The following is a 27,034-nucleotide window of genomic DNA, read 5'->3' on the forward strand; positions in this document are numbered from 1 at the left end:
CTAGTTGTGGTATGTGGGACGCTGCCTCAGCGTGGCCTGATGAGCAGTGCCATGTCCACGCCCAGGATTCGAACCAACGAAACACTGGGCCGCCTGCAGCGGAGCGCGCGAACTTAACCACTCGGCCACGGGGCCAGCCCCTTAAAAAGACTATTTTTTGTAAAGCAGTTTTAGATTCACAGCAAAACTAAGAGGAAGGTACAAAGATTTTTCCATATAGCCCCCTGCCCCAACACGTGCACAGCCTCCCTGTTTATCAGCATCACTCACCAGAGTGGTACATTTGTTACAGTTGATGAACCGACACCTAGATATTTTTTAATGAAGATAAAATTTACATGGGGTGAAATGCATATGTCTTGAAAATACAATTCCACAAGTTTTGTGAAATGTATACACTCTGAACCTGATACTTCAATGAAGATATCAAACATCTCCATCATACCAGAAAGTTCTTTCTTGGCCCTTTCATGAGTCCTCACCCTCATAGGCAACCACTGTTCTGATTTCTAGCACCAAAGATTAGTTTTATCTGTCCTTGAACTTCATGTACATGGAATCATATGGCGCGTACTCTTCTGTGTCTGTCTCCTTCCACTCAGTGCAGCGTTTCTGAGGGTCATCCGTGTTACTGTGTACACCAGTACTTTGTTCGTTTCTGTTGCTGAGTAGTGCTCCATTTTATGAATATCGCACAGTTTTCCTGTTAATGGACGTTTGGGTGGTTTTCTCTTCCCCTAGATTTGAGCCCTATATTTTTGTTAGCAAAACTTCAGTTTATACTTGCTTTATTATAGCCAAATCACACCAGTTTGGGGTTTATGAAAGTCCACAAGTGCCTTTTATATCAATTATCCATTATAGTCTAACCAAATTTTCCAGTGTGTTACTTGTACCACTGGTTTTTAAAAAATTAACCTAATGTAAAACTTTGAATTTTTCCCTATTAAATGTTACCTTGTTGGTTTCATAGTCTCATTGTTTTAAATCTTGATTCTATCATCTCTGATACCAATAAGCCTGTCCAGCCTCATTCAACTTGTACAGTTGATAACTAAGCCTTCTGTGTCCTCAACCAAGTATTCACCACGCATGTTTAATGAGCCGGAGCAGAACCATGTGGCGCCCATTAGGGATCGTCCTTTAGGTGACGTCAGGTCATAAAACAATGCTGTTTGAGTGCAGTTGTTCAGCCAGCTGCAGACCTACCCAAGGGTTGTAGTCTCTGGCATTCTCCACTTGTTGGGAGAAGGACTGTCTCTCCCAGGAACATCTGCGTATCTCAGTTCAGCATTGTCTGTGATAGAAAAAAGCAACCACCAAAAATGGGGAAGGTGTGCTGGTGGGCCCCCAGCATCCCGTAGAGACTCAGAGTCGAGCAGCACCTTTGTAGGGGCTGAGGATCGCTTTCTCCAGGATCTGGTCCACCTCATCAATTTCTCCAGGAAGGACCATACTCCAGGGAGTGGGCTCTCCCTGGCTGAACTGATGCATTCCAGGCAGTCAGAGACATGGGTCAAGATTCTCTCCAGCCGAGACACAGACCAGTCCTTAGAGCGATGCTTCATGAGTAAGAAATTAGAGCAAAGTTTGTAGATGGTCTTACGGGTAGTCTGTTCAGTCTGGTAGTCAGCACTGATGGTCTTAAGGAAAGTCTGCCCAGTCCTCTCTTAGTCACCTTTATTGTAGCTCTTGTGTATTTTTTAATTTATTCAGCAAATAATTAATTGATGTTGACTGTGTGTCTGGCCCAGCATAAGGTAATGAGGACGCAGAAGTTCCTCCTCTCAAGGCTCCCTGTGTAGGGGAGACAGAATTGTAAATTGCTGCTTCTGGTAGAGTGTGGTAAGGGCTCTGAGAGAGGTGTGTGCCAGGTATCATGGGAGGACGGGGAGGGGCTGGCAAGCTCTGCTGACAGTGCAGGTGGGTAAACACTGGCGACCTCCTGCCCCCTGGATGTCCCTTTTTCTTGGGTTCCTTGTGGACTGTGCCTTTCTGTTGTGACAGCGTAGAAGTCTCCTCAATCAAGTTTTGACAGTATTGATTTGGTTTTAGCTCAGCCTGTGTTAAACATTCCATGTGTGGCTCTCTAAGGATCTATTCGGGTTACCTCAATTGGGAAATTCCCCGGTCCTATCCATAGCACTGTGGGCTATTGCTTAGGGTAGGTTATTGCATTTGGCTCATCTTATCCATTTTTCTGTTGATTTCCTCTACCTTTAAGGTCAGAACATGACCTTTTTCCTGATTTTATGGCCCAAAACTCCCCATACACACCAGCACACGTACAATATCTTGATGCTCTGAAATAGTCTCATTGTCTCCTTACTTAGTCCCAAATTGCTAGACCGCAAACCCCAGTCTTGGCTTCGAAGAACCTAGAATCTGGTCCTTGGCAGTTACCTGGTGAGAAATGTCCAGGTCATGCACAAGAACCACACCAATGGGTTTTCTGAATAATAATAAATGAGTTCTTGTAAAAATCCATGCTGCATATTTAACTATGTCTGGGGTTCCTTTTCTTCATATTCTGAACTTTAAGATGTCAAGGCCACTTAGGGCTGCTGGTTCCAGCTCTTCCTGGACCAGGCTCTGTGATTCAGTGGAACCACTGAGAGGGAACCTCCGAGTCTAACTGGCCCAGGGTGTCTGGAATTGGGTGTTTATGCACTGACACATCTGCCTGAGCTCAGCCAAGAGGGCTCTGTAGGTCTAAGGGACCTGTCTCCCAGGATGGCCACATGGCCGATGGGTCCCCCACACAATTTTTGGTATCTGGGGCTCTTTTCCCATCAGGGAGGCACTGGAGAGACAGTGGAATGCGGGACTCTGTGGGAACTGCTCCCCCCTTGATCTCCTTGTCTGAGGTGCCATCTGCATGGACAGGATGGGGACGTGGACTTACTCACTGAACCCAGATGCTAGACCTGGGAGGCCCATTTGCACTTGACAGGTCTTCTTAGGGTATTTGAACGGAAGCATAACACTGATAATCTCATCAGGAACTTTTAGCTATTAGGCTTTTGTTTTCTTTCTTTGTTTTTAGAAGGTGTTTAGCCATCAGAAGTGCCAGCTTTCAGAGCTTCTTTGGTTAGTGACTAGTGAAGGACCAGGAAGCTGTTTTCTCAGAGCTGCTGGAAGGACAGATGTGGGGTTCATTGCCCCGACCCAGTTTAACCTGTAAGGTTGCCAGCCTCTCTGAGAGGCATCCTGCCCATTGCCACCCCTCAGAGACCCCTTTGTTCACCTTTTCAGTGTTTACTGAGCACCTGCCATATAGCAGGTGAGTGGCCATCTGGCGCTCCTGGAAGACAAGTGAGCGAACCCATACAGTTCCGTGGAGTCTGTTGAACTCTGCTCCAGGCAGAGTGGAAGGAGTGGGCAGCTCCGAACGTTGGGAGAAGCATTGGGCTTCAGCTGGCCGACGGAGAGAAGGGCTGCCGAGCAGGGGTGAAACAGGGCACAGAGGTCCAAGGCAGAAAACAGCCGGTGATTCAGGGAGGATCTGTAGTTCAGTCTGTGGAGCTGGATGTGGGGAGGCTCATAGGCGGGGCCAGGCTTCGGGGGCATCACCCCCTGAGCGGCAGGAATCACATGCATGGGAGCCCCTCTCTATCGCTCACAGTGGTCAAGAGCAAATGCTCTGGAATCACAGCTCCAGCACTTAAAAGCCAGGTGGATCTTGGACAAATTCCTTAGCCTTTCCGCCTCAGTTTCCCCATCTGTAAAATGAAGGTAACACTGGTACTGCTTCAAGGGGTGTTGTGAGGATTAAGTGAGTTAATATATAAAAAGTGTTCTGAGAACAGTACCAGGCACATAAGAAACACCGTAGAAGTGTTTTATTTGCCATGATTCTTAAGGATTGGGCATAGGAAGGATGGTGCCGCCTCAAAAAAAGGGGTCCCGGTACCCAGAGGAGGAGCCTCTTCAGGCTAAATGGTGGGACCAGGTCCACGTGGTCCTTCTGCCCAAGCGCTCCCCAGCCCAGCCGAGCACCCACCCCTCTGAGAAACACGCCCTGTTTGCTCACCACCCCCCAACCCCCGACCCCATGCCTAGCCCCACACAACTCCCTCCCTGGCTCTCTTCATCTCATTCCCTCCTCCACAGCTGGCTTCCCTCCCTGTCCATACCCAGATACCTACCCCCTGGAATTAGCAATTATCAACAGTTTCCATGTTTGCATCACCTATTTTTAGATGAAGTAATTTTAAGCAAATAATGGACATCATGGTGTTTCATGCTGAATACTTTAGCATGCATCTCTAAAAACTAAAGTCTTTCTCTGCATAACCACCCCATTGTTATCCCACCTAACAACTTGACAGTGACGCCTTCATATCACCTAATACCCTGGCTGTATTCAGGTTTCCCTGGTTGTGCCCAGAATATCCTTTGCAGGTGGTGTTTTTGACCCAGGATCCAAACAAGGTCCACATGATTGGTTTGGGTTATTGTAGCTCTTCTAGAATAGTCCCCTCTTTTTTTTTCATAACATTGAAAAAACTCTTGCAGAATGTGCCCTTCTGGATTCATCTCATTGCTTCCTTGTGGTGTTGCTTAACTTGTTCCACTATCCCCTGTATTTCCTCTAAACTGGAAGTTAGATCCAGAGGCTTAGTTAGATTCAGATTAAATCTCTCTCTCTCTGTCTCTGTCTTCCTCCCTCTCTTCTTCCCCACCCCCTTTCTCTTGCTCTCTCACATGAGTAGCTCACAGGTAACACTGTGCACCTCATACTGCACCACATCAGAATGCCCACAGTGTCTACTTGTCTCCTGTTGGCAGGGCTAAGATTGACCGGTGGGTTCCTTTGGGGACAGCAAGAGCAGATTTTTTGAAGCCACTGTCAGTGAGGACTCAGAAGACGTTATGTAAATACACACTGAAATCCAGACCACTCAGCAGAAAGAGACAAAGAGTGTGCGTGTGTGAACATGGGGGAGCCAGTAGATGTCTTTCTTTCCTTCTCTGTCCCCATGGCTGTCTTCCTTTTTTCCTTTCTCCCACCCTTCTCCTTTCTCCTTTTCCTTCCTCCTCCTGTTCCTTCCTCCTTCCCTTCCCCGTGTATCCTTCACTCCAATTTTCTTTCTCCCCTCCCCACTCCCATGCACATCCTCCCTATCCTTCACTCCTTCCCATGACCCTCCACTTTCTCCGCTTTCCGCCTCCCTCCCCCACCCCCTCAGATGATTGACGGCGAGGCCTTCCTTTTGCTGACACAGGCGGACATTGTGAAGATCATGAGCGTCAAGCTGGGCCCAGCCTTGAAGATCTATAACGCCATTCTCATGTTCAAAAATGCCGATGACACCTTAAAGTGACTGGCTCCGGGCTGGGCCCTCCTCCAGCCCAGGTGGGCCTCTGTCTGCAGCTGATGCTTCCTTCCCAACTTGAGTTCCTCATATCCCACCTGTACCCCGCCACCATCTCTATCTTACCAGGGGCGGTCCTTCTTTCCGGGGCTGCTTCCTACAAGGTACATGGGAGCAGACGGGCCCTGGGGGAGATGGGGTCCTAGCTGCCTGGTCCTGGAGCTCATCCACCACCAGGCACAGTGGTGAGGGTGTGACTGGGCTGGAGGAGCTTTACTGGTGGAGTAGGTTAGAGGGGCCCTGCCTATGGCAGCCCCACATCTCCAGCTGACTTGTTTTATCACTCTTTGGGTCTTTTTCTTAGCAGTTAAGAACAGTCTGGTAGAACGGGAGTTCTCTGATCTGAGGCCCTTTTCTCTTCGGCATCTCTCTGTGCTTTCCTTTCCTTGTCTCCTCTCCTCCTACCAGGAAGTAACCCTGCTGCAAAAGTATTTACTCAAAAACACCTCCTCCCTTTTCTGTCTGCTGGTTTTGCTGCCCTCATTCTGCTGCCTGGTTTCCTGGGCAGTGTCCCCAGCCATGGCCCAGCCAGACCCCACTGGCTCTTCCTCCTTAGATGGGTGAGCCTCAGAAACATGTTTTCATAGGATCCACTGGGAGTCTCTGACTGCCTTTCTCCCTTTTGCCCAGAATTGGGGGATTCTGAGCCGAGATGCCTTCTTAAACGTGCCTGGTTCTGGACCACGTGGCATGTTAGTGTGCCATGCCAAGTCCTATTTCCAGCACAGTGGGTGTTTAGAGCCTGTTTTACCTCTGCGGCAGAGGTTAAGGTTCCACAGATGTTCCCCATACACCCTTCCTGTGTCAGGTGTTGGGAAGAAGCAGCCTGGCCAGCTAGGTAGCCGTGGCCAGCCCAAAGGTACATCAGACAATCTGGGGTCTTTGGCCAGAGCGGCAGCTCCAGCAGGCATGGTGGCTCCCAAAGCTGGGCATAGATTCCTTTTCTGCAGCCATGGATCTCAGCCAAGATGCTGCCATGGGGTGAGGGCCCCGTGCCTGCCAGGCCTCCTGCCGGGGGCAGGTAGCACTCTGTCTAGCATACACACGCCATGACATCACATTCTACCTGTCCCTTGAATGTCTTGCTCTTGAGGAGTCTTACAAAGCCCACTTGAAGTTGAGAGTTGGGAAGGTGAATTCTTCTATCTTTGAGTTCTCTGTGTCCCTTAAACTTTTCTCACCACTCGCAGTCTGTCTTGCACTGCCAGCTGGGAGCCTCCTGGGGCTCTGGGACTTTGACCTTTCTGTCCAAGTGGGCACCCAGCCTCCACTGAGCCACTGCCACACCCGCCTCCGAACCTGGAGGGGGTGGAGTCAGAGGCCCCACATGGAGGTAAGGAGCAACTGCCAAGCTCCAGTGGCCCCAGGTGCTGAGATGGGTCTGCAGGGTGTGGAGCCAGGTCATGTGATGTGTGTGTGCGTGTGTGTGTAGGGCACTCTCAGAAGTGTTTGACAGGGTGCAGATGTGAAACTTGGTATTGGGAAAATGTCAAGGGCTATAATTAAATATGAAGCTTTATCTTTCCTGTAGAGGTGGGAACCCCAAAGCTCTGTTGATTCTTGCTCCAGCCCAGTTGGAGACCCTCGCTCACATGGGTGCAGACAGCTTTGCCAGGGCAGCCGTTTGGCCGCCTGAGCTGAACTCCCACAGGGCTTCAGATGTTCCTTTCCTTTCCACCCTTAGCAGCAGCTCTGAGCACAACCTTCCTGAGAGGAAGCCGAGCGGGCCGTGCCTCTGGCTGGGGGTTGGGTTTACAGAGGTTGCAATGGTGCCCCCCTGGCCAAGAGTAATGAGGAGCAGGTCTGAGCCCCTCTATCTTGGTTGCTTGGGTGGTGGCAAAACTCACCAGCTCCTTGGCCTTGTCCACTCCTCTCTGAAACTGGCGAGAGATGCTCACGGGCTTTGTGGTATGAGGAGGAGGCAGCTAGTATGCATAGCTGTGCTGTGGGACCTCACCGCTTCTAAGAGGCGGGGCTGGGACAGCTTCGCCATGTGGATCTGCCAACCGCACTCCTAGTGCTTGCCTACGGGAAAGGCAGGATGGACTAAGGGTCTTGGAGAAAAGGACCCCCAGGCCTGCGAACTTTGAGGCCTCAGCACTTTCTGTGCCAATGTCAAACTCTCTGGAAAGAAACCAAATCATAAAAAGGAGAAAGAAATCTGCCTTCTCTCTACCCCACTGCCCCTTCACCCTCATCCTGTCCCCAAATGGGATCATTGCATCTTGACTGGGAGCGCAGTGAGGGGATGGAGTTGGCGCTGATGCCCAGTGCCGTGTGCCCTCTGCCCTGCTCTCCAGCAGCAGGCACCACACACGCTGGGCCCACAGCCTCACCCAGCACTTGCTCAGCCCTGGCCTAGGGCCATGAGGACATTTCTGTTTAATTTTTGAAGCAGAGAGAATGATCCCAGAGTTTGAAAATGAAGCCTGTTTGCACTTTCATTCACATGCACTTTGGTGGAGTAATGTTTTTGTACTTGCCTCGTGTGTGTGTGTGTGCTTGTGTGTGCACACATGTATGTTCTTTAAGAGACTTCTCTGGTTTAAGATAAAGTGACTCTTGACTCTTGAAGGAGAATGTTACAAACAAAATGTGGTGTGTTTGTCAATGTATTGAAACAACATAAATAAACTTGAACAACTGAATAATATGCAGTCAGAGTGCATTTCTATTTTCAAGGTAAAACATCCAGAAAACACAAAAGGAATATCAAATGGTGCCAGTACTGAAGAGAATAAAGCATTCTTCTTGATGTTAGGGGTCCTAAATAACCTGATTTTTATTCTATTTTAAAGATAAGAAACAGTGAATAAAGATAAATCGATATGCTGGTCTACATTGAGAAACAGAAACAATGGGAATCCCCAGAGAACAGTGTGAAAAGGGCCTGATCCTTGACAGTTTATAAGTGGTCAAGGCAGAAAATTCAACAAAGCCTCCAGTTTTTAAAATAACGTTAAACTTTCAGGTGGGGAAATGTCAAGCTGAATGGTTAGAATTTGTTAAGGTTCCCAGAGACGGTGTGAACAGATGAGAAAGTGGCCAAAATGCCATGTTCAGTCACATCAGCCCCTTTCATGTCAATATCCTTAATTCCTTTGCCCTGCTGCTCTTCCAGACTACTTGGCTAGAAGAAAACCAACCACAGAGCTGTCCAAGAGCCCATCATCTCCACATCTTGACCAGGAACTTAGCTGATTGAGCAGATTGGTGCTGTGGTTGACTGATGGTCTCTGGTGGCTTCAATGTGAACCCTCAAAACTCTCCAGGAAGTGGCTGGGTCTTTTGGGGGTTTGCTATGACTTCACTTACCATGCTCCACAAACCTCCTACCCCATTGCCTTCCCTGTTGTCTCAATAGACGTCCTCACCATCTATGTCACAGAGAAAATGGAAGTCATCAGAAGGGATACCCCCACCTTCCTGCCATGTCATCTGCCAGTCTCCTATCCCCCGCCCCATCCATCCTTCCTCTTTCCTGCCTATCACAGTGGAAGAGTTGATCCTTCCACTTGTCAGAAGCTAATCCTCTACCCACTACGCTGCTATAAAGGAAAAAGAAAGATAGAGAAACAAGAAAGGGCTTCAGAAATTTAAAATGTGATTGCAGAGATAAAATAGTTCAACACAAGAGTTGAAAGATAAAGTTGAGGGTATTGCCAAGAAAGTAATCTAAGAGGCAAAGATGAAAAATAGAAATGAACAAGAAAATTAGAGGCCTAGCTGGAGGTCCAATATTCACCTAATAGGAATGCCAATAAGAGAGAACAGAAAAAAAAAAAAAAACTATATAAAATCTTTTGAAAAAGGAAATTTCACAGAGAGGAGAAACAGTAGTCTCCAAAGTGAAAGGTCGCATGGAAAGCCCAAGACAATGAATGTAAAAGAAATGACACCAAGCTACATTATTGTGAGATGTCAGACTAATGAGATCAAGGAGATCTAAGCTTCCGGAGGGAAGAGAACAGCTCTCATCCAAAGGAACACGAGTCACTATAGCATTGAACTTCCCAGTAGCAATGCTGGAAGCAAGAGAGTGGAGCAGTGTCCAAAGGAAACTTATTTCCACCCTAGAATTCTGTACTCAGCCAAGCTGTCAATCAAATGTGAAGGCAGAACATTTTCAAACATACAAGGTCCAACTTCCACCTCCTGTGCACCTTTCCTCAGGAAGCTACTAGAGGACGTGCTCCATCAAAATGAAAGGGGAGGAGGGCCGGCCCCGTGGCCAAGTGCTTAAGTTCGCACGCTCTGCTTCAGCAGCCCAGGGTTTCACTGGTTCAGAACCTGGGCACGGACCTAGCACTGCTCATCAGGCCATGCTGAGGCAGCATCCCACATAGCAGAACTAGAAGGACCTACAACCAGAATATACAACTATGTACTGGGGGCCTTTGCGGAGAAGAGGAAGAAAAAGAAAATGAAAGAGTAAATCAAAAAAGAGGAAGATCCCAGGAACGGAAGGGTAGTTCAACATAAGAAAATCAGTCTATGTAATATACCACCTTACTAGGATGAGGGGGGCAAAAACACACGATCCTCTTAATTGAGGCAGAAAAGGCATTTGACAAAATCCAACACCCTTTCACAATAAAAACAGAAAATTTGGAATAGAAGGGAACTTCCTGAAGATGATAAAGGGCACGTACAAAAAATAAAACCCAAAAAAACAAATACCTAGCATCATACTCAATGGCAAAAGACTGAAAGCTTTCTCCCTAAGATAAGGAACAAGACAGGGAAGCCCGCTTTCACCCCTGCTGTTCAATATTGTACTGGAAATTCTAGCCAGAACAGTTAGATAAGAAAAAGAAATAAAAGGCACCCAACTTGGACAGAAAGAAGTGAAACTCTCTGTTCGTAGATGTCGTGAACTTGTATATAGTCGATCCTCCATATCCACAAGTTCCTCATCTGTAGATTGAACCAACCGTGAATCAAAGGCCTACAATGGTTGCATCTGCACAGAACACATATAGACTTTTTTTCTTATCGTTTGTCCCTAAACAATACAGTATAACGACTACTTATGTAGCATTTACTTTGTCTCAAGTATCATAAGTAATCTAGAGATGACAAAATATATGGGAGGATATGCATAGGTTATGAGCAAATACTGCACCATTTTATATGAGACGTGAGCATCCACTCATTTTGGTATCTGCAGGGATCCTGGAGCCAAATCCTGGCAGGTACGAAGGGACAACTCTATGAAAAACCCACAAGAAAGTCGCTAGAACTAATAAACAAATTAAACAAAGTTGCAGGATATAAGATCAACACACAAAAATCACTTGTGTTTCTATACACCTGCAGCAAATAATCCAAAAAGAAAGCACTCCCATTTACGATAGCTTCTAAAAGAAGAAAATACCTAGGAATAGACTCAAACAAGGACATGAAAGCCTCAAATACTGAGAACTACAAAACATTGCTGAAAGCATTAAAGACCTAAATCAGTGGAAAGACGTCTGTGTTCATGGCTAGGAAAACTTAACAGTGTTAAGATGTCAATACTACCCAAAGTGACCTGCAGATTAAGTGCAAACCCATCAAAATTCCAGTGGCCTTCTTTGCAGGAATGGAAAAGCTAATTCTCATATTCATATGGAATTGCAAGGGGCCCCCAAAAGCCAAAGCGATGTTGAAAAAGAACAAAGTTGGAGGACTCAGACTTCCTGACTTCAAAACTTAATACAAAGATAAAGTAGTGAAAATAGTGTGATACTGGCATAAGGACAGACATAAAGACCAATTGAATAGAATTGAGAATAGAGAAGTAAATCCATACGTCTATGCCCAGTTGATTTTTGATGACAGTGTCAAGTCCATTTGACTGAAGAGAACAGTGTCTTCAACAAACGGTGCTGGGACAGTTGGATTGTGAAAAAAACGAAGTTGGATGCTTACCTTACATCATATACAAAAATGAACCCAAAATGGATCGATGACCTAAATATAACAGCTAAAACCATAAAACTCTTAGAAGAAAACATAGAAGTAAATCTTTATGACCTTTGAATTGACAGTGGATTATAGGCGTGACATCAAAAGCACAAGCAACAAAAGAAAAAATAGGTAAGTTGAACTTCATCCAAATGAAAAACTTTTGTGCATCAAAGGACGTTACCAAGAAAGTGAAAAGATAACCTACAGAATGGGAGAAAATATTTGCAAATTGTGTATCTGATGAGGGTTTAATATCCAGAAAATATAAAGAACTCCTAAAACAAAATGACAACCCAAGTGAAAAAATGGGCAGAGGACTTGATGAGACATTTCTCCAAAGAAGATATACAAATGGCTAAAAAAACACATGAAACTATGTTCAACATCATTAGTCATTAGAGAAATGCAAATCAACCACAATGAGATACCACTTCATACCCACTGAGATGGCCATAATCAGCAACAACAAAAAAAGGAAAATAATAATTGTTGGCAGGGATGTGGAGAAATTGCTGGTGGGAATGTAAAATGGTGTGGCCACTGTGGAAAATAGTTTGGCTGTTTGACATAAAAGGACAAATATTGTCTGATTCCACTTATATGAAGTATCTAGAGTAGGCAAATCATAGAAACAGAAACTAGATTAGAGGTTACCAGGGGTTGGGGTAAAGGGGGAATGAGGAGTTATTGCTTAATGGCTATAGAGTTTCTCTTTGAGATGATGAAAAAATTTTGGAAATAGATAATGATGATGGTTGCATAACATTGTGAGTATACTTAATGCCACTGAATTGTCCACTTAAAAATGGTTAAAATGGCAACTTTTATGTTGTGTGGATTTAACCACAATTTAAAAAAATTTTTTAAAGAAGAGGAAAACATAGGATCCAGGAAACAAAACATTGAATGAGGAGACAAAGGGAATTTCCAGAGTGATGGGAAAGGAAAGGCCAAGTTGACAACTGAGCAACTGTCCAGGTGAGAACAGAGGGATGAACGGCTTCCAGGAATTATGAAAAATAAAGAAACAAAGAAATCAAACTGAAACCTACATGTATTATTGTATTACGAGGATACTTTCAGTTCTGTCAGAGAGTTTAAGAGAGAATTATATATGTGCGTGTGTGTACATGCATTCAATATTTCAAGCCATCAACTGAGGCAATTATGAATTAACTTTAGGAAAAGCAGAAGTGTGTGTTTGGATGGCCAAGATCTAAATATTCATGTTCCGTAGTAGGAAGGAAGCCACTGGATAGTATTTAAAACTGAAAGATGGAGAAATAGCAGTATAATCATGCTAGCAAGACACATGGAGGTAAATGCCAAAGGAAGCAGCTTAAAAAGGTGAGGCATAGGACAAGGAACTGATCATTATCCACCTCATCGTCCTATTTGATTTTTAAAATTTTGTCCATTTATCACTTTCTAAAAATCTTTTTTTCCAAAAGAAAACTGGGGGCCCATCTCTGACCTATGTGTGAACTCTGCGCCCAGCCCATGTGGGTAACAGGTTTTTCTGTACTGACCTCATGGCCATTACTCCCTCTACCTATGGATGAATCGACAGGTATGAGAGGGTGTATGCAGGTGGGGGTAGTGCTGGGGGAGGGTGGCCAGACCAGGCACAGAAAAGTGGCAAGGGGAATGTCAAGGGGGAGGGAATATGCATGGTGGTGGGTTCCGATGGGCTCAGTCTCTTGTTTCCCTTTGTCATCCCTGAGAACATGTCTTTGACCTTCATGCCCACACAACATAATCCAGCCGACTGAGAGAGAAGAGACTGGGAGGGTGGAAGGGAAAAGAAGAGGGAAGCGGAAGGAAGATCGGGGAGAGATTTGTATGTGCAGGAGGCTCATGTATCTGCAGGGGGCTCACGGCGGGAATGGCCTTGGCTATTTTCTGCAACATCATTGAGGGGAAAGGGCAAGTTTAAGCGCTGCTGATAGCCAAGTCAGTTGGTACAGCTTTTTACAGTAGTTTGGTGGATAGGTTACAATTAACCCAGCACTCCCACTTGCAGGAGTTTATCAGACAGAAGGACCAGCACAAGGCCACAGGGTATTAACACAAAGATGTTCCCTACAGCCTTGTTAGGATTTTTGTGAAATCACTACGTAGCAGCCTAAATATCCATCAGCAAAGGGACAGCGAGTAGGGACCAGGGATAGGGAAATTAATCCCACATTTTACAATGTAATCAGATTTTTTAAAAAAACATTGACTCTCCTTATGCTGACATGGAAAGAAGTGTGAGAAAAAAAGTGAGTTGCTGAACAATATGTATAATATGGCCCATTTTTCTGGGGAAAAAGTGTATCAGATACATAGGTTAGGGCTGACACAGAAGTCTGGACGGAAAGCCACCATTTAGTTCACAGCAGGTACCTCTAGAAATGAGATTGAAGAGGGGTTGGAGGAGAAGCTTCCGCTTTTTATTTCACATTCTTCCCTATGTTGGAATTCTTCGGTACAGTCCATGCAATACCATTATGTGGGTTTTTTTTAAAACCGGCTTTCAGAGTACAGAGGAGGAGGAGCTGGGCGGAGCAGAAGCAGCTACAGCCCTGGGAAGGTGCGGGATCTGGGGCTCTGCCCTGATTTGCTGGCGCTTGGGTTGGCTGCACCCCTCTTTGGGCGGGGACCAGATGCTGAAATGTGGTTGCTGGAGGTGGGGAGTGGGGCGCGCGGGGCTCCTCCAGAGCCCAGTAGAGCAGCCAGTTTTTAAAGCACTGGAGTGACTGGGAAGTTGACATTTTAATGAAGAGGCAATGGAGGAAGCAGCGTGGCAGCTGGACTCTGAGTTGCCTACAGAGGAGCAGTCACTAGGCAGAGCTTTTCTCATCTGTCCAGCAGACCAGGCCCTTCCCCTGCCCTGAGTTAGAATCCTCGGTCTAGGCAACTTCAGGTCAACGGGGAGAAAGCCTGCCTTCCATGCGAGCTGGGGAGAGTGGAGTGCTGGTTCCTGAGCCTGAGGTCTCTGAAGGGCAGAATGAGGCATGGGTCTCAGCTCAGCCGTGGTTCTCCTCCCAGGATGGCGCAAGGGCAGTGCCAGAGCGGGCGAGCTCTGGGCAGCAGGCTTTGGCTCAAATCAAGAGAGTGCCAGTAGTGTCAGGCAGTGAGGCTGGCATAGGACGCACACCATCATCACAAATTTACACGAGGCTCCGGGAGCTGAAGTTACTTGCCCAAGGTCACACAACTTAAGTTGTGCAGTAGCTTTTAAAAGTTCAGAGGGTCCCCAGGGCAGGGTCTGTGGAGGAGCCAGTGGGTGCAGCCAGCATTGTGACTCAGGTCCAGCGGTTAATTAATAACCAGAAGGCCCTGCAGCCAGCTCCCAGCCTGCTCCCAGCCGGCAGGGCTGGGAGGTTGAGCTGGTTCAGGAGCCCCAGCGAGTGGGTGACAGGTCACTCCTGACTGGGAAAGTTGTTCCAGCAAGTCAGGATTGGGTTTCAGGTCAGAGGGACCATGCGGAGAGACAGGAGGGCAGAGCTGTGCTCGGGGCTGCTCTCCAGGACCTGAGCTGGGACCCAGAGTATTCAGGTGAGAGGCTCAACCACAAGCAGGACAACTGCCTGCGGTCCTGTTGGTCTGCCCAGTTGACTAACTAGTTACCTAGCTAACTTCCTTCCTCACTACCTATTTACTTCCTTTCCTTCCTAACACCCTCCTTCCTGATTCCTTTCCTTCCTTTTTTCTTCCTAACTCTTCTTTCCCTCCCTCCCTTCCTTCTTTCGTAATTTCCTTTCTTCCTAACTTCCTTCCTCTCTCCCTTCCTCCTTTCCTTCCTTCTCTCTCAACTAACTCTTTGCCTTCTCAGCTGCCTAATTTTCTTCCTTCGTAATAACCAATCTATATCCTCACTTCTTTACCACTAATTTCCACCCTTCCTTTTCTGAATTCCTAACTTCTTCCCGAAATGCCAGGCCAAGGGCTTTGGCTCAGGCTGCCTGGGTTCAAATCCCAGTTATGTCATTTACTAGCTGTGTGTCTTGATCAAGTCACTTCACCTCTCCATGCCTCAGTTTCTTCCTCTTTAAAACAGTCATGATGATAGTTCCTAACCCATGGCATTGTGGGAACAAAATAAGACCAAGCTGGCCCTTGGCGTGTGCTGTCATTGGGAGGTCATTGGTATGTCCTGGCAGGCAGGCGTGTAAATGAATAGACGACAGTAGACTGAAGACAAGTGCAACAACAGAAGCAGGTGCACAGAAGGGGGCAAGAGTCGTGGGATCAGGAGGTGGTCTGACAAGGCTTCCAGGGAAGGCAGATGGGGACAAATGAAAAGGTTAGCCAAGCAGACCAGACTGGTCGGGAGAGTGTTCCAAGGAGAGGGAACTCTGTGACCGCTCCCCCCCAACCCCGATTCAGCAGGTCCAGGGAAATGTGAGCAGGTCCATGTAGTGATGGGGCAGAGGGACGCAAGTCTAGGCTAGGGCAAGTTAGGGGGAGGGACAGGCTTGCGGGCCCATGGAGGGGCTTGGACCACCCATAGAGAGTTCAAAGGGGTCTCCATAGGCCTGAAGAGTCAGGAGAAGGTATTGATGCCCAGTGTCTGGCTAGAAAAACAGAAGACAGTAGTGGAGGAGAGAAAGGAGACAGGAGCAGAGAGCTGCTCTGGTGGGGGGGTCACAGTCAAGGTGATGGGGGCAGGTGATGTTGGGCAAAGGGCGTGTCAAAGTTCCCACCAGGACTTAGTACCTAAGTATTAAGTGAACAGCAACACCGTGAGAAGTTTCACACAATGGTACAAGGATGAAAAATAACCTAACCCGCTGTCGCCTTGGGTCATGGCCCTCTAGCCTTTTTTTGTGGCTATACACAAATGTACATGTGCGTGCATGTATTGTTTTTTTCTTTACAAAGATGGTATCCCTGGTCCACCTACCATTTTGAGACCTGCTTTTTTGCTTGGCACTGTATCACATATGTGTTCCCATTTCGATTTACATCGGTTTGTATATAGTTTTTTTGTTGTTGTTGGGTAATTTTCCATTTTATATGTGTGTAATTTGTCTTATCAATTCATTCCTTGATTCGTTAGTCAAATAGGTAGTGAGCACTGACTGCATCCTAGGCTCTTTTCTAGGTGCTGGGCATTCGACAGTGAACAAGAAAAGTCTTTGTCCTCAAGGAATTGGTGTTCTGTTTGAGATAGAAAATAAACAGAGTTGCATGATAAGGTGTCAAGGAGTGCTGTGTTATGAAGTAAAACATAAAGTAGAAAAAGTGGATAGGGAATGAGCGGGACTGGTTTTGTAGACTGACCAACCATCCTGGTTTGCCCAGAACTGCACTGGTTTTAGCACTGAAAGTCCCACATCCCTGGAAACCCCTGACAAACCAGGACAATCAGTCACCAGTAATCGGAAAAGGCCTCTCTGAGAGGTGACATTTGGGCAGAGACCTCTGCGATGTTAGTGGAAGCCAGCCATGCAGATGTCTGAGGGAAGAGCATTCTAGGCAGAGGGAAAAGAAAGTGCAAAGGGCAGGAGGCAGGGGGCACTCTTTGTGTTCGAGGGAGAGTGAGAAAGCCAGAGCATCTGGAGTGCAGTGAGAGGGAGATGGAGATAAGAGCCAGGTTGTATGGAATCTCCTAGGCCATAGTGAAGACTTTGGACTTTTGATCCTAAGTTTGATGGGAAGCCGCTGGAGTTTTTGAGCAACAAAGTCACCTGATCTGATTCACATATTAAAAGAGTCACTCTGGCTTTTGGTGGAGAAGGGTTGTAGTGGGTAAAGATAGAAATAGAGAGACAGTAGGGAAGCCACTGCAATAATCCTTTCAGGTGACGGTGGAGGCTCAGGCGGCGTGGCTGCAGCAGTGGTGGCAAGCCCCAGTGGTTTCCGGATATATTGTCAAGGTAGAGTCCAATGGGAGTTCATGGTGCAAGTTTTGTAGAATGAATTCCAAGTCGCTGGCTTCAACTTTCGAGTAGGTGGTAGTGCCGTTGCTGAGACGGAAGGCTGAGGGAGGAGGAGGCTGGGCAGAGTGGAAGGAAGGGGAATCGACACGTTTGTTTTGGAAACGGTAAGAGTGAGGTGCCTGCAGACATCTAACTAGTGAAGTGTTAAGGAAGCAGTTAGATATATAAATCCAGAGTTCAGGAGAGAAGCAGAACTAGAATGAAGTTTGGGGATCATGGAGTATAGTTGGTACTTAAAGCTGTTAAATTGAGATCAGCCAGGGAAAGCTTTAGATAAAGGTCCACGGGCTGAGCCCTGGGGCAGACCGGTGTTTAAGGGTGAAAAGAGGAGGGGGATCCAGCAGAAGAGATGGAGAAAGAGCAGTCAGTGTGGTAGAAGGAAAGCCAGGAGCTCCTGAAGCCAAGTGGGAAAAGGGGGCCAAATCCTCAGAGAAGCTGAGTGAGATGAGGACAAAGCGTGCGTCACTGGCTCTGGCACACAGAAGGCCACTGTTTTGGTGGTGCGTTGGGATGAAAGCCACTTTGGAATGGGTTCAAGAAAGAAAAGGAGGAGTGGAGACTGAGTCCAGACAACTCTTTCAAGGAGTTTCACTGAAACAGGAAACAGAGCAATGGGACAACATCTGGAGAGGAATGTAAGGTCAAGAGAGAAAGCTGCTACTGCCAGCGGGTATTCTGAAGTGCCCTGTGGTGGGACATTAGGTTATTATTAATATTGTCACTATTATTTTCCTGATTTAAGCAGTGCTGCTGAATGAAGGCCCCATCAGGGTCCTGTGATTGAAAAGAAACGTCCTTGTTCTGGATATGTTTTGTCAACACAACATCCTGCCCATCTGTGTATTGGTTCAACATATCTATTTTGTTGAGAGATGGAAGGATCTGATATTGTTCACTTGGGTTTTCCTTGGCCGACACCCCTGGGTCTCCAGCACTTGAGAGCCCACAGAGAACCCCCAAGGCCCCTGGGCTCAGGTCCCTCCCTGTCCAACCCCCGCGGCCCCAGCCCCATGGATCCCTCTACTGTGGTGAATTGCTGAGGTCTGGGTGTGGCACATGGTAGGCTCACAGTAAGTTCCAGAAGGGCAGGGGCTGTGTGGGGCCCTGTCAACTCCTTCATTCCCCAGAACCCCCCTCACGAGCTTCAGGGGAGAGGAAGGGATCCCGTGAGTGCCTAATTATCGCACCAGGCAGCAAGGTCTTCATGAGCCTGGGTGCCAGCTGGGACCCTTTTCCTGTCTCTCACACAGCCAGAGAGCTGTGGGACAACCAGCCTTCCCTGGAGACAGCAGGCCAGAGCCTGGAGGGCCAGCAGGGACAGGCTCACAGGGCCAAGCAGTCAAAGACCGTGGCCAGCCGGGCTAAGCCAGACCAGGGCTCTGAGACATCTGCAGGCTCTTGGGGACAAAGTGCTCTCAGCTGCCATGGCCGAGGTCTCTGGAACCTCATCTCCAGCCCCAGATGGGCTGCGCTAGTCTTGGTTATGCCCTGCGGAGCATGTCATCTTACCGACAGGCCCCTACACATACACACACACAGAAATTTACGGATGTGTGCCAATATGAACACAGATACATAATGACCTCTATATACACATGTGGTTACACTGTTACACACATATTAACAGATGACCATGCTCATCTGCAGACACACATGTAGACACCCACACGCAGACTCACACACATACACACAACACGTTAACAGATGGAAAGATACACACTGACATGTCAACACACTACAGAGACTCACTGGGGCGCATCTGTGCACACGCAAAGTGAGAGCCCGGTCACAGATGCAGAGACACATGGACGAAATCATAACACGGCCACACGGATGCACACCAAGAAGCAGAGCACGCACAGTCATCTACACACAGACGTACACACTCACACAAATACTTTGATGGACAGGACACATTGACACCAGACACCAGACAGACACACTGAAGCACACCAATACATGAGACGCCTGCACACGCACACCATGCACACAGCCTGACCCGCACATTCACACATTCTAACAAGCCCCAAGCATATCCAGGGCCCTCCCGCAGCTGTTGCCCAGCCCCTTCCACCCACCCCCCAGGGGGAGGCGACGTCCCCAAGGGAACAGAGGTCTCTGGTCCCTCTTAAGCTCTGCTGGATCCCACATGACATCAGCAGCCCCCTTGCTGCCTCCGGGAGCTCTGAGCTGGGTGCTGGGGCCCGGCCGGCACCAGGCACAGACACTTCGGCCCTTGTTGGGAGAACAGAGAGAGGCTCTCTTATCCACTGGCCGTCCTCCGGCTCCAACTGCTGGTTCTGTCAGTGGCCTCTCCTCAGGCTGGGCAGGTATGTGGGGCCAGGGATGCCAGGGCCTGGCAGAGGGGCCTTCAGGGTCAGCCTAGGAGCAGGAGTGGCAGCCTTGTGGGCTGTCTTCAGGAGCACAGACCACGGGGCACTGGCTGGGGCCAGGCTGCACTCCTTCTTGGGGCAGTCCTGCAGCTGGCTCCCTCAGGGCTCCACAGGGCTGGGCCTCTCAGAGCAGGCTGGGCTGGGGGATTCCTCCCTTTGCTTGTGGTCACTTTCTCAGCTGTGGTGGTACTTCCAGGAGCCCCCTGGTAAAGATGGGTGGTCTCTACCCAAAAAGGCCAGGCTGCAGCCCAGGCCCCATGAAACGCCAAGGCTGTGGTCTTGGGATGCACAGTACCCGGCAGCCCCCACAAGCAACTGGGCTCTCAGATGAGGTCTTGGCTCTTGGACTTGACCTTCCAAGCAGCGGTGGGGCTGTGGGGCCCTGGGCACCCTGAGCCTGGGGCTGGACACACCAGCCTCCCCAGCCCTGCAGGGCGGGGGCAGGGAAGACACTATGCTCCTGGCCGCATAGACCAGTTGGTCTGTTTATTCTCAAATAGACTCTGGCCTGTCTTGGGTCTCTCCGTGGCTCTGACCCAAGGCCCCCAGAGCATCTGCGCTTCCAGGGGCATTAGGTGGAAGTCCTTGTGGCAGGGAGATAATAGCACAGAGCCCAGCCTGGGGCTGCCCACCGGAATTCGGGGTTGGAGCATGCCTGTCTAGGAGCCTGGGGAGCTCAGCCTGCCCCTCACAAGCTGTGTGAACCTAGGTAAGTCCCCTTGTAGGCGTTAGGCTCCCCACATGTGAAATGAGGGGGAAAGGGTTCAGACTTCATCCTTTGCAGGGTCCTTCCAGCCCTGGCCATCCTGGACTTCCAGAGCTGCCCTGGCTCCAGGATCATGCCCTGGCTGCCCCAAGTGCTTAAAATGACTCAGCCTGGGAGGGGCCACCTCTGACTGTCCTCCCTCTCTTCCTCCTGAGATGTTTGATGAGAGGGCTGGGTCCTGGGGATATCAGTTCTTGTCCCATGCAGGGGTTGCTCGTCTCAGGTAGGAGACTCTCAGGCTGTGGCTGGTACACCGGGTTAGAGGTTAGGGAGGGGAGGAGAGGGCAGCGGTGCCCGAAGCCCTAGACAGTGACGCGAACTCCCCAACAACAGCTCTTCATGCCTGCTCCTCCTTGTGCCCCCAGAGCCCACCTGATCACTGCTACAGAATGGACTCTAGCCCGGCGGGGACCCCCAGTCCGCAGGTGAGTGGGTCTTGGTTCCCCCACCCACCACCAGGGGGCTCACTTCCTCCCACGGCTAAGGAAGGCTGTGGAAGCACTGGCCAGCTTGGTGGGCAGCCCGAGACCAGGACTGGGGGGCCAGCGGGGTCACTGTGAGCTCACAGAGGTGGGCCATTTTTAGGGTAAATAGAGAAGAGCCTTGGGCAAGGGCCTCAAGAAGTAAATGGGGTGGAAAAATCATGGGATTGGCCCTGAGAACCCCTGGATTCTAAAGCCAGTGGGGCTGCCTGTAGGTCCTTGGACAGCTCCTCTGTGGGCCTCGGTTTCCTCACCCTCACAGTTGGCACAAGAGCTGGCTGCCTCCCAAGTCTATTGTGAGAGGCAGGTGAGATGGTGGATCGGTGGGTGGTTGGGTAGAGGGGTGGGAAGAAGGAAGGAAGGCAGGCAGGCAGGAAGATAGGCTAGTAGAGATCTTGGAGAAGGGAGCAGGGCCTGGGACAGGAGAAAGGGAGGGATGAAGGAGTAGGGACCGGATCTTAATCACTCTTTCTGTAAATGTCTTTAGCCCTCAAGGGCCAATGGGAACATCAACCTGGGGCCTTCAGCCAACCCAAAGTGAGTTCTTGTCTCTCAAGCAGCTTTCCTCCCTGGCTCCCCTCATACCTGGCTCCCCTTGCCTTGACAACAAAATCCAAGTTCTCTGGTCTAGCTTCAAGACCCTCTGCCATCTGGGCCCAGGACCATCCCTAAGCTTTATCGCCCACTAATTCTCCAGCCTTTTCCGGTGCTGAGCCCTGTGTTTGGAATGTCCCCAAAATCTGAGTTGTTAGCATCTCCCTGCACCCTTCAGGCCCACGTCAGGCGTTGGGGCCCAGATCCCTCTCCTTCTGTGAGTCATGACTGTTTTTCTCCCAAACTTGCCTGTTGTTTACTCAACCATGAGATCCCCAGGGGTGGGGGCTGGCCTTACAAGCGCCCTCTTGGCTGAGAGAACGTGGCATTCTTCAGCAGCCAGGCGGCGTGGCTCTTAGAGAACTCCTTGGAGCCCCCAGCTTCAAAGTTAAAAAGAAGCCTGGGCTTGAACTCAGGCACCAGGGTTCCCAGGCTCACAAATACTGACCCATGTTCTTCTCTCTTCCCCCAGTGCCCGGCCCACCGACTTCGACTTCCTCAAAGTCATTGGCAAAGGTAACTATGGGAAGGTGAGTGACATATGAGGGTGGGTGGCCTCCCCTTCTCCGGCCTCCTCCGCCCCTTGTCCGTCACTTGCATGTTCAAGAGGGAGCTCACAACCTGCAGAGTCATGGACACAGGGCTGGGGCTGGGGGCTGTCGAGAAAGCCAAAGCCCCGAGGAGTCACCTGCAGGCCTTGCGTTTGTGCGTCTGCTCAGGTCCTCCTGGCCAAGCGCAAGTCTGATGGGACATTCTATGCAGTGAAGGTGCTGCAGAAAAAGTCCATCTTAAAGAAGAAAGAGGTACCAGAGCTTGGGCACAGGCATTTCCTCTCCTGCTTCTCTAGCCCCAGCCTAGGGTAGTTTCCCAAGATGGGTCCCGACTCTGAGGGGGCTGGGTGCAGAGGGGGTCACAACAGGCAGCCAGCCATGTGGTGCCCAGGATGCTGACCCTTCTCAAGGAAGGCAGGCCAACCGGCTCACCTACAGAGCCCTCGGGGGGACCCCGTCCCGGCCTTCTGCTTCCCCTGGGAAATTCAGGGCTCCGTAGTGGACAAGTCCTCTGCCCTGTCTAGGTGCCAGCCCCCCATCTGTGCAATATGGGGTCACACTGTACACTCTCCAAAGGCCCTTCGAGCCAGAGCCATCCTGGAGTTCTAGATGCTTCAGCTGACTTGAGTCTTTTTAACACCAGCCCCAAGAGGAGGGTAGAGCGGGCCCTGAGTGAGGGCTGAATCCCAAGCCAGAGGACTCAGATGAGGCGCTAACGTGAACAGGAACGTCGTGGGAGTGGGAAGGGGAGGTCTTTGCGAAGGAGGTAGCCTTGCAGCAGGCCTTGAAGGTGGGATTCCTTGGCCTGAAAGAGGGGTCGAGGCAGGGGAAGCGGCATGAAAAAGGCACGAATGTGGACAGTGCACGGCCTCTTTCCTCAGAGATTCTCCTTGACTCATTTATGCAGTGTTTGCATGCTTTGCTGTCACCTTGGAGCGGTGGTGGCAGGGATTTCTGATCCAGGGCTGGAGCTATACCCACATGGACTGGCCAGGGATGAGGCTGACCATGAAGAGCCCTGAATACTAGGCAAGGAACCTGGGCCTGGCTTTGAGGGCAATAAGGAGCCATAGTAGGTGTTTGAACAGGAGCATGAGAAGGTCCTGGGCAGGGCAGCCCCCATCAGGGAGGCCATGTGGGCTGAGCCGGGGTAACGGGCTGCAGTGGGCTGTGATGTGGGCCGCGGTCTGTGACTCCGCAGCAGAGCCACATCATGGCGGAGCGCAGCGTGCTTCTGAAGAATGTGCGGCACCCTTTCCTCGTGGGCCTGCGCTACTCCTTCCAGACGCCTGAGAAGCTCTACTTTGTGCTGGACTATGTCAACGGGGGAGAGGTGAGTGGGCCAGCAGGGAGGCTCCCCATGGCCAACTCTTAGCTGGGAGCTACCCATCCCACATGCCCACTGTGCACCAGGTTCTGGAATCATCCCACCACATCCTTACAACAGACCCATTTGTAGCTGAAGAAACCGAGGCTCAGGAGGTACTCACTGGCTCAAGGCCACCCAGCCTGGACTTGACAGAGGCAGGATTTGAACGCAGGTCTGACGCCTAGCCTTGATCGTTTCTTGACTTCCCCAGGCAAAGCTGCCCAGCCTCACTTCAGTGCACCTGGGAAAGGCTGATGTTACAGGAGCTCTGCGGTTGAGATTTCCAATGCCCCCCATTTCACACCATAGGCCGCTGGGTGGGGGTGACTGGTCACTGTGGTAAACCTGATGCCCACTGAGGCCACCTGATGCCCAAGAAGCACAGCTGGGATATGCTGGGCTCCCTCCTGGACTTTACTCTGTCTCTCTGGGCAAGATCATAAATATTTGGTGGGCCCCCCCGCAAGTGGCCCCAGACTTAACCTGTGTGACCTCATGACTTTTGACCTGATGCCAAGAGAGGAGTTTTAGTCGTGTATCCCTAAGTCCCCTGGTAGAGGTAAAGGGCTTTCATGCCAGAAAAATAGACCAAAGCGATTGGCCCATAGGCAGACTTAACCTGGGCTCAGTTTGACAGCCATAATGATCTTATTGCCCGAGTTGGAGAAAAAACACGTCTTTGAACCACCTAGGTTCAAACGGCAGCTCTGCCACTTCCGAGCTGCGTGACCTTGGGCAGGTCACCTGACTGCTCTGACCCCTCCCAGCTTCCTCTTACATGAAACTAGCTTCTATTTGATACCTTGAAGGTAGTCTTGAGGATGAAACAAGCTAAGAGAGGTGAAAGGGTCTGGCTTGGAGCCCAGAACTCAGTAGGTGCTCAGTCCATGCTAATTAGTCTCTCCCACGGACCCTTTGGACACCCACAACTGTTCTATGGGGTGGGGGCCAGTGTGACCTTTTTTTTTTTCTTTGGGGAAGATTAACCCTGAGCTAACATCCACCGTCAATCCTCCTCTTCTTTTGCTGAGGAAGACTGGCCCTGAGCTAACATCCGTGCCCATCTTCCTCTGCTTTATATGTGGGATGCCTGCCACAGCATGGCTTGATGAGCGGTGTGTAAGTCCACACCCGGGATCTGAACCGGCGAACTCCAGGCCACCAAAGCGGAGCATGAGAACTTAACCTCTGCGCCACCAGGCTGGCCCCAGTGTGACCTTTTTTGTCTGAGTACATTGCAGCTCAGAGAAGGGGTGATTTGGCCAGCTGTCTCCCCCCTCCCCCACCGCACTCTAGGAGCTGGAGTTCCCCAGGAAACCCTCTCACCCACCTCCTGCCCCTCCAGCTCTTCTTCCACCTGCAGCGGGAGCGCCGGTTCCTGGAGCCCCGGGCCCGGTTCTACGCCGCTGAGGTGGCCAGTGCCATCGGCTACCTGCACTCCCTCAACATCATTTACAGGTGAGGGCTGCCTGTGGCACAGAGCTAGGCCTGGCCCTTCTGCCCCAACAGCCAGGCGTTGTGTGGACCCCTACATCTTAATGAAATCCTGGTGAACCAGGTCCTTTATCTGAGGCGGAGGGGCCCACAGGGTGGGTGGGATGGGAGCCTCCTCCTTTCTAGGATCAGGTGCCCATCCTCCTTGGGCTCTCCCTCTGCATCTCCATGGGCCTCTGTGAATAGTGCTCCTGCCAGGAGCCCGGGTCCCCAACTCTCCTTACTAAGTGGCTGAGACCCTAAGGAGTTCTTTTCTCTTGTTTTCTTCAGGGACCTGAAACCAGAGAACATCCTCTTGGACTGCCAGGTTAGGATGTGTGTGTTTGTGTGCATGCATAGCTGCACATGTATGCTGTGTACTCACGTGTGTGTGTGCATCAACATGCATGGATTGTACATGCATGCATATGGGTAGTGATGCATTCAAATATGTGTGTGCATGTGTACCTATGCGTGTGTACAAGCGCGTATACATGCACCATGTATTCATGTATACATATGTGTGTGTGTGTGTATAGAAGGTCTGTGGGGGGCGGGGGTGGAGCCAGGTGGAGGCTCATGGGTTTTGTAGTCCCTCAGTCTTAGACCAGGTTCCCTGGAAACAGACACTGAGATGGAGCATTGGGTGCAGAAGGTTTATTGGGGAACACTTTCAAGAGATCCACCTTTAAGGGGATCAGGAGGCAGGACTGGGCAGAGGACAAAGATTGCCTGCATTGTGGTGACAAGTGAGGCCTTGGCTGGCCTCACATGGGTGGAGAGGGCCCGAGCTGGGATGGCTCTTTAGAACTGTTCCAAATTGAGGCAAGGAGGCTGGGTGCTTGTGCCCCTACATTGGCCAGTCATTAGATGGGGATTGCCCCTTGAGGGGGCATAACTGTGGGTGAGGGCAATGCCCCAGCATGGGGGGATGGGCATGACAGCCCCTAAAGAGGGGCTCTGGGCAGAGCCCAACAGTATCCACTCACTCTACGACCTTACCATTCACCCTCCTGCCCAGCTGCCACAAGGTATGGTTGCTTTCTGGGTCAAGGGGGCTGCTGCCATCAGGCCCCTCCAGCAAGGACATTCTGGAGCTGCCACTGATGTAGGGTGTGGGTCTGGGTCAGTGATGAGCCGCGAGCAGACAGTGGAATGCCATCCCCCACCTGGCCCCCTGTGCTACTCCTGGCATTCAGTCTAGAAGCCCTGGGTCTCTGAGTGGGGCCTCTAACCTGTGCCAAGGGCATCAGACCCCACAGCCACTGCCCTGCAGTGTGGCATCTGGGCTTTGGGGTTAAGCCTGGCAGTCCCTTTATCATAAACAACCCTCCTGCCCCTGCCCCCTCCTCTTCAGGGACACGTGGTGCTGACGGATTTTGGCCTCTGCAAGGAGGGTGTAGAGCCCGAGGAGACCACATCCACGTTCTGTGGCACCCCCGAGGTAAGCTCAGCCTCCTAGGAGAGGTCAAGCCATGCCTGGTTAATACCACAGCTCCTCCTTAGAGCCAACAGGTTACCCGTGAGAGGGCTCACTCCTTCCACCTAGCACTTCCCCTGAACTGGCTGTGCACTCAGCCTTGGTTTTCTCATCTGTGTAATGGGGGCACCAGCTCTAGGGGCTGCTGGGACCCGGCCAGCTGCTGGTGAAGCTCTGCGGCCGTGCTGTCCAATAGGTAGAGAAACAGAAATGCAAACCACACATGCACTTTAAAATTTTCCAGCAGCCACGTTTTAAAAGTAAAAAGAAACAGGTGAAACTACTTTAATAATATATTTCATTGAAACAATATATACAAAATGTTATCATTTCAACACGAAATCATTATAAAATTGTTGAGATCGTTTATTCTTTTTTTCTAACTAAGTCTTTGAAATCCAGTGTATATTTTACACTTACAGTTCATCTCAGCTCAGTTCAGCCACAGTTCAAGTGTTCGGTGGCCACATGTGGCTGGTGGCTACAGCGCTGCCCCACAGGGTGAAGTCCATGTGCAACAGGAGGGCCTGGCCTGACAGTTACGATCAGGGCTTGCAAGTGGAAAACATTGCTCCACCGCCCTCTTCCAGCCACCAGGAGCCTGGAGGGTTAAAGTTTGTGAGTCTCAGCAGTAATTCACATGTCTGTCCCTCCTGCCAAGGCCTC

General features: G+C 50.0%; 1 protein-coding gene across 1 annotated transcript in view; it reads left to right on the forward strand.

Annotated features, from left to right (window-relative positions):
* The window catches only part of L3MBTL1 (L3MBTL histone methyl-lysine binding protein 1), a 62,928-nt gene that overhangs the window by 25,511 nt on the left and 10,383 nt on the right, over window positions 1-27,034 (forward strand). The window contains exons 22-29 of the mRNA XM_046678935.1: window positions 20,785-20,844; window positions 21,389-21,438; window positions 21,968-22,025; window positions 22,215-22,298; window positions 23,248-23,379; window positions 24,761-24,873; window positions 25,180-25,216; window positions 26,246-26,332. Coding sequence (XP_046534891.1) covers window positions 20,785-20,844; window positions 21,389-21,438; window positions 21,968-22,025; window positions 22,215-22,298; window positions 23,248-23,379; window positions 24,761-24,873; window positions 25,180-25,216; window positions 26,246-26,332 — 621 coding nt within the window. The remainder of the gene's footprint in view (window positions 1-20,784; window positions 20,845-21,388; window positions 21,439-21,967; window positions 22,026-22,214; window positions 22,299-23,247; window positions 23,380-24,760; window positions 24,874-25,179; window positions 25,217-26,245; window positions 26,333-27,034) is intronic.

The sequence above is a fragment of the Equus quagga genome, chromosome 12 (assembly GCF_021613505.1).
Source record: "Equus quagga isolate Etosha38 chromosome 12, UCLA_HA_Equagga_1.0, whole genome shotgun sequence".
Taxonomy (NCBI): Eukaryota; Metazoa; Chordata; class Mammalia; order Perissodactyla; family Equidae; genus Equus; species Equus quagga.